Here is a 7,502-nt window from a genome sequence, read left to right as displayed (position 1 = left end):
TCAGGAAGCCATCTGAGCAGATGGAGGCATCACCCTCTGAGAGTGGGCCCGCACCCAGGGGTGCTGCAGGATCTGGGCCAATGGCAGCCGCTCTGAAGGCTGGTATCTGAGAAGCTTGCTGATCAAGTCTTGGGCTCCCAAAGGTATTGATGAAGGAATCCTGAAGTCAACCTGATGAGACCAGAAAAGAAACAAAAGTATGGTTAATTTTTTTGGTCCATGTTCTATCTGTTCTAAGTTCCTGCAACACACTGGATCTAAAGAGACAAGCTTGGTGTGTGTCCCAGACTGTGCACACCCAATAGCCACCACTGACTGGTTTCCCTGTGGATGATCACAGTGTGGCCATCTCACCTTGAGGATGCGTCTGTAGGTCTCAGAATAGGAGGTGCTCTCAAAAGGTGGATTTCCCACCAGTAACTCATAGCAGAGCACCCCAATGCACCACAGATCCACCTTCTCACTGTATGTTTTCTGCTCAATCATTTCTGGGGGCAAGTAGTCCAGAGTCCCGCACACTGTCTTTCTCCTAGAAGAGGACAAGGAAGAGAGCGCTGCCCAGAGGCCCAGAACAAAGGAAACCTTCCTCTCTTGGCTCCCAGTGAGATGGGAGACCCTAGGAAGTCCCTTCCCCAGCATGGGAGTTTGGAAACAAGTTTTAATATGGACTAAGATTCAGGGAAGGCAAGTACTGGGCCCTGCCAATTCCATATTTTGGAATTACTCATAAAATCTTTTTAAAAAGGAAGGAAAGAAAGAAAGAAGGAAAAAGAGAAAAAAGGAAAGGAAAGGAAAGGGGCTGACAGCTGGGGTGGCAGAGGAATTGAGCAAAAAGTGAAAAAGAGGAAGAACTCATGAACACAGACAAGAGTATGGTGATTGTTGGGGGGAGGTGGTTGGATGGAGGTGGAGAGGGGATAAATGGGAAAAATTTAAATAAAATAAAAGAAAAAATAAAGATTTGGAACAAACTGCTAGTGCATTGAGAGAGATCAAAACTGAATTATGGTTTATTCATTCAGTAAACTTCCTGAAATTATGGAGCAATGGTTATTTATTTATGTGGAAACTTACTGGTATAATTATATGTCAACAGAGATTTTTTTTAAAAAAAGATATGGTTAAACCACATTCTTTGTCTCCAAATACATAATATACACATTTGAAAAAGGCAGTAGAGCTATGTGCCGCTTAATGATAGGGAGAGATGTATCTGAGAAATGCATCATTAGGTGACTGCATCATCCTGGGAACATAATGGAGGCACTTACACACACCTAGATAATCTAGCCTACTACAAACCTGGGCTGCATGATATAGCCTATTGCTCCTAGGCTACAAGCCTGTACAGCATCTTCATATGCTGAATACTGTAGGCAATTATAACACAATGGTATTTGTGCATCCAAACATAGAAAAGGTACAGTAGAAATACAGTATAAAAGATAAAATGGTGCACTCTATGGGACACTTATCATGAATGGAGTCTGCAGGACTGTAAGTTGCTCTGGGTGAATCAGTGAGTCACTGGTGAGGGAATGTGAAAGCCTAGGATATTACTGTACACGAACATTGATTTTATAAATACTTTATGCTTAGAGGACCACTCACCAGTCAGCCAACCTTCTATTGTTCCCCTGATATTTTAAAAAGGAAAAGGAAAAAGAATTCCCTTTTGTCTGCCATAATTCTGCTGATGTGTGAGTAGGGCAATGCCCAGCTCCCTATCAAATGTACTTTGTTTTTTTAATGAGGAACCTGGTCCTTCCATGAATGACCTGCCCTAATCTGTATGTTTGGATTGAGAACTTGAAAATGTAGAGTAGGCTTAATTATTATCATATGGATGTCACCTCTGTGACTCTGAAGTAAAAAGTAAAATTATATTGTAGCCTACATTAAAATACTGTACACTTAGGCTACATTAAATTTATTTTTTAAAAAATTTTATTCAATAGTAAATTAATCTTAGGTTACTGTAACTTTTTTACCTTATAAACTTAAAAAAAATGGTCTCCATTACCCAAGGACATTTTTTCATTGCTTTCAGAGAGAAGAAGGGAGAGGGAGATGGGGCACTGAGGGGTGGGGGGAGAGGGAGAGAGAGATCGGGATCAGTGTGAGAAAAAAATGATTGGTTGCCTTCTCATATGTGCCCCAAATGGGGATCCAACACACAACCTGGGTATATTCCCTGACCAGGAATGGAACCCACAACCCTCTGGTCTACGGGACAACACTCCAACCAGCTGAGCCACAATGACCAGGGCTTTACTTTATTATTTTTTAAAACTTTTTGACTCTCTTGTAATAACTTAGCTTAAAACACAAATACATTGTATAGCTGCACAAAAATATTTTCTTTCTTTATATCCTCACTGTATACTTTTTTTCTATTTAAAATTTTTCTCCTTTTTAAAATTTTTTGTTAAAAACCAAGAGACAAGCCCTGGCTGGTGTAGCTCAGTGGATTGAGTGCGGGCTACGAAGCAAAGGGTCACTGGTTGATTCCCAGTCAGGGCGCATGCCTGGGTTGTGGGCCAGCTCCCCAGTAGGGGGTATGCAAGAGGCAACCACACATTGATGTTTCTTGCCCTCTCTTTCTCCTTCCCTTCCCCTCTCTCTAAATATAAAATAAAAATCTTAAAAAAAAAAAAACAATTAAGAGACACACACACATCAGCCTAGGCCTAGACAGGGCCGGGATCAGCACTGTCACTGTCTTCCACCGCCACATCTTGTCACACCACAAGGTCTTCAGTTGCAATAACACAAATGGAACTGTCACCTCTTGTGATAACAATGCCCTCTTCTGAAATACTCCCTGAAGGACCTGCCAAGGTTCTTATTAAGGTCACTCTTTTCAGAAATACATTGCACTGTGGTTTACTTGTTCCCCCACTTTTTTTTTTCATCATAGATTTGCTTTTAAGCAGATAATGCATCATGAATGTTCTATTGGGATCTGTTTTCAAACTTTTTAAGGAGCTTATTGAGGTGTGCAAAAGTATCTGTTCAGTACTTCTCTATAAATTTTCTTGAGGGTTCTTCTTCTACAGTTTCCTTTCCTCTTGCCTTTTCTTCAGCTATGCGTTCCTCTTCCAGTTCCAACAACTCCTCATTAGTCAGTTCCTCAGGAACCATGTCCAGAAGCTCCTCAATATGGTCCTCATCCACACCCAGTTTAAAGTTGTTTGCCATCTCAATCACAACCCTACTGATTTTTGCAAACTCCTCATGTTGGCAAATCCTTCCAAGTCCTGGACAAGCCTCTTGAGTGTCTGCTTCCAGATGCTGCTTATACACTCCTTGGTGACATCATCCCAAGCCCAAGCAAGGTTCTTGTTGCAGTTATAGATGTTGTAATCCTTCCGGAATTGCAGCAGTATAGTATAACAATTACACAATCCAGTAACATAGTCATTTACAGTACTATCATTATCAATCATGATATACTACATATAATTGTATGTACTATACTTTTATACAACTGGCAATGCAGTGGGTTTGTTTACATCAGCATCACCATGAACATGTGAGTATGTCAGCAACGTCATGTCATTAGGCAATAGGAATTTTTAGCTCCGTTATAATCTTATGGGACCCCCATTGTATATGCAGTCCATCACTGACCAAAGAAAACATCGTAATGTGGTGCATGCCTGCATTCAAACACAAACCCAGGTTTGTATCTGGGTCTTACATGCAAAATGTATTAAACTGGACCATCGCTTCAAAAAAGTTACTTATTTTAGAAAGAGGGAGAAAGAGTGGGACAGAAACATCAATGCAAAAGAGAAACATTGATTGGTTGTTTCTCACACGCACCCTGATGAAGGACTGAACCTGCAACCCAGGCACATGCCATTACCAGGAATTGAATGGTAACCTTTTGCTTTGCAGTATGATGCCCAACCAAATGAGCCATACTAGGCAGGGCATTCCTAACTAGTACCCAGGTCCCACCCCCCCACCACCTTGACTTACCTCAGTGAGGGGGTGTGCACAGACCACCCAAAGTCTGCAATCTTCACTTCACCCCTGAACCCCAGCAGCAGGTTCTCTGGCTTAATATCCCTGTGAATCACCTTATTCTCGTGGCAGTAGGTCAGGGCATCTGCCAACTCCTCCATTATCTGTGTGAGCAAAGAAAAAGAAGGCTGGTCCTGACAGGTGTGGCTAAGTGGATTGGGCGTTGCCCTGCAAGCCAAAAGGTAGCAGGTTTGATTCCTGGTCAGGGCACATGCCTGGATTGTGGATCAGGTCCCGGTTTCGAGAATGCGAGAGGCAACCAATCAATGTTTCTCTCCCTCTCTTTCTCCATCCCTTCCCTTCTCAAAATAAATAAATAAAATCTTTAAAAACTATTTTTAACAAAAGAAGGAAAGAAAAAGAGTCTGGCCCTGGCTGGTGTAGCTCAGTAGATTGAGCATGGGCTGTGAACCAAAGGGTTGCAGGCCAGGTCACCAGTAGGGGGTGCATGAGAGGCAACCACACATTGATGTTTCTCTCCTTCTTCCTCCCTCCCATCCCCTCTAAAAAAATAAATACAATCTTTAAAAAAAAAAACTCTTGTTTCCTACTTCTAAGCCAGGTTCCACTCACTAATACAGCAAACTCCCTTATAGCCAGCCTACCAGTGTTTCACCACATAAGGTAGTGAGTTAGATTCTGTTGCTTACAACCAAAAAATCTAAACTTATACACACAACTTGTTCATATTCTGGGATAATTTGGATATCCAAATGTGAAACTGTAGGCTACATGTCATTATGCAAAATTTATAGAATACAATTCAGCAGTAAATAAAAAAACAAAATCTGGACATTCATGACAGCCACAAGCAGTGACCCTCCCTGTTCACCAGCCCAAAGCAAATTCGTGGACCCCAAAGCCCCCATGACCCTCACGACCCCCACCTCACCGTGGCTGTACGGTGCTCATCTAAAGTGTGGCTCTTTTGAAGTTCCTTGTAGAGCTCACCCCTTGGAGCGTATTCCAGAATCAGGTACACACGACGTGCATCATGGAAGTAGTTGTATAGGCGTAGGATATTGGGGTGTCTGGAGGAGAGATGCCGAAAGAGTCAGACTCCTCCCTGAGGGCAAACTCATGATGCTGTCACAAGTGATTGGTCACACAAGAAGCAAAATGTACTGGGCCCTGAATAATAATAGCCTGATCTGGGAGGGCATGAGGGGAGAACAGGGAATGGGCATTAGGTGCATGACACACGGAGCCAATATATGGTGTAATTGTAATGAATTGCTGAGAAAAAATCTTCCAGGTGAAAACAAGGGCCTATTTGGGGATAGTTTGGGGGGAAAAGCTGGGTTCAGATGTCAGAGATAATAGGGGACACTAAATGCCCTGGCCGGGTAGCTCAGTTGGTTAGAGAGTCCCCCAGATATACCAAGATTACAGGTTTGGTCAGGGCACATACAAGAATCGACCAATTAATGCATAAATAAGTGGAACAACAAATTGATGTTTCTCTCTCTCCAATCAATTAAAACATTAAAAAAACAAAAGAAGTGCTCTGGCCAGGTGGCTCAGTTGGTTAGACAGAGTGTCATCTATGCCAAAAGGTTGCCAGTTCAATCCCTGGTTGGGCCACATATGGGAGACAATGGATCGATGTTTCTCTTTCCCTTCCTGTTTCTAAAACTAGTGAACATATCCTTGTTTGAGGATTTAAAAGAGAGAGAGGGGGAAAAAAAAGCAACCAATGAATGCACAAATAAGCGTAACAACAAATCGTCGTTTCTCTCTCTCTCAAAAAAAAATCAATTAAAAAAAAAAAAAAGACGACACAGAAGAACAAGGGTAAGAACCAGAGTGGAACTATCATGCCTAAACAGTCCTTACTGTAGATGTGCCTGAATTTCGATTTCTCTGCGCAGCTGGTGTTCCATTCCCTCCTTCTCGAGCTGGGACTTGAAGAGGACTTTCAGAGCCACAATGAAGTGGCTTTCCTTGAGCCGAGCCAGGTACACATTCCCAAATTTTCCCTTGCCCAGTGGACGCCCGATGTCAAAATCATCAATGGTGAGGCTCCGGCTAACAGGAGTGGAAACAAAAGTCTCAGTTTGGGAGTTCAGCGGACCTCGAGGGCTCGCCATCCTCTTCCATGCACCCTCCCTCAGCCCCTTTCGCTTCTCCAGGGCCCTGCCAGGGGTTTGAGCAGCAGCTCTCAGTCCCATGAGTCAACACTTCAGAGGCACACTCAGTTTTCATCCCTCCGTCCCACTTTCCTTCCTCTTGCAGATACAAAGCCAAAGGCACTCACGCGGCGGGCACGCTGGGCAGTGTTGGACACTCTGCAGCTGCTGAAAGAGAGAGCTGTCAACGCTTCCTTTACTGCGCACCCCACCCCCCAACAACCGACCGCGGGCAGTTCCTCTCAACCCTTTTTCTGATTCTGGTTCTTCTCCCTATCACCTGTGGGCTGAGCATCGCCCAACTTCACCACAGGCTGTGGGACACTCATGAGAAGAAACGATGGCGCGATGATGCCCCCCTGAGTCCTGCGGAGCGGGGTGTGAAGGTCCGGCTGATCTCGAAAAGGGATCACAGGAGGGAACACAAAACACTGGTTGAGACTCTTCCAGTCCCAATACGCGTCGTCGGAGCGCAGTAGGTCCTTCGGCGACGGCTCGGGAAATGGCGAGGTGATGCTGGACAGGAGGCCTTTTACTGTTCGCACCCAGGTCCCATTGGCTGAGACAGTAGTTTCTGACCGGTTTCCATTGGTTGAAATTTCTGAGGCCAGTCTGTGAGAACGCTGAGCCAATGAGATGGCAGTACGGAAACCGGAAATAGGCGGGACCTGGGCGGTTGCCGGAAGCGCAGAAAACTAAAAAAAACGAACTTGCGGAAGAAACACCAGAAAAGGTGCAGGAAACTACCCTGAGTCGCGGGTCGCTCAGTCGGTTACAGTGTCGTCCCTCCCTGTACTCCAAGGTTGTGGGTTGGATCCTGGGTCAGGGCACATATGAGAATCAGCCAACTAGATGCATCAATAAGTGGGGTAACACACTCCTGGCTAGTGTGGCTCAGTGGATTGAGTGCGGCCTGTAAACCAAAGTGTCAATGGTTCGATTCCCAGTCAGGACATATGCCCCCGTTGAGGGCCAGGTCCCAGGTGCCCAGTAGGGGACGTGAGAGGGAACCACACTTAGATGTTTCTCTCTTTCTCTCTCCTTTATAACTAAAACAAATGGATGTTCCTCTAAGGCCACACAGCACAGGCTTAAGTATGTACATATTGTAAATGCGTGAAATGGGTGGACACATTCAGGAACTAAGTGACAGGACTCACGTGTGAGTGAATATAAAGCAACTCCAGGAAGTTGCTGGTTTTGCTGGAGTTAGAAAGCTCCCAAACCACTTGTGCTCCCAAATGCTTAAAGGTCATGTCAAGTTCAAGCTGTTCCCCAGAACCCCATCAAGCATAGTGAGCTTCCCCAAATTCGGGCTTGTCCCCCATATCCTGTGCTCTT

At 44.5% G+C, this 7,502-nt stretch overlaps 1 protein-coding gene across 2 annotated transcripts; it reads right to left on the bottom strand.

Annotated features, from left to right (window-relative positions):
- Positions 1 to 6,490, bottom strand: AURKC (aurora kinase C). Of its 2 annotated transcripts, XM_045850791.1 has the most exons (7): positions 6,442 to 6,490; positions 6,290 to 6,329; positions 5,869 to 6,060; positions 4,925 to 5,063; positions 3,988 to 4,136; positions 355 to 529; positions 1 to 171 (listed from the first exon to the last, which is right to left on the bottom strand). In XM_045850791.1, the coding sequence occupies exons 1-7, from the start codon at positions 6,488 to 6,490 to the stop codon at positions 1 to 3; spliced, it is 915 nt and encodes a 304-aa protein (XP_045706747.1). The 2 variants fall into 2 exon arrangements, with proteins under 2 accessions (XP_045706747.1, XP_045706738.1); XM_045850782.1 differs by lacking the exon at positions 6,442 to 6,490 and having other exon boundaries at positions 5,869 to 6,350.
- Positions 6,491 to 7,502: the final 1,012 nt, after the last annotated feature.

This window comes from Phyllostomus hastatus, unplaced genomic scaffold (assembly GCF_019186645.2).
Source record: "Phyllostomus hastatus isolate PE091 unplaced genomic scaffold, TTU_PhHast_1.1 phas_contig_133, whole genome shotgun sequence".
In the NCBI taxonomy this organism is placed as follows: domain Eukaryota; kingdom Metazoa; phylum Chordata; class Mammalia; order Chiroptera; family Phyllostomidae; genus Phyllostomus; species Phyllostomus hastatus.
The sequence above is the reverse complement of the archived record's forward strand: the minus strand, read 5'-3'. Positions and strand labels throughout refer to the sequence as shown.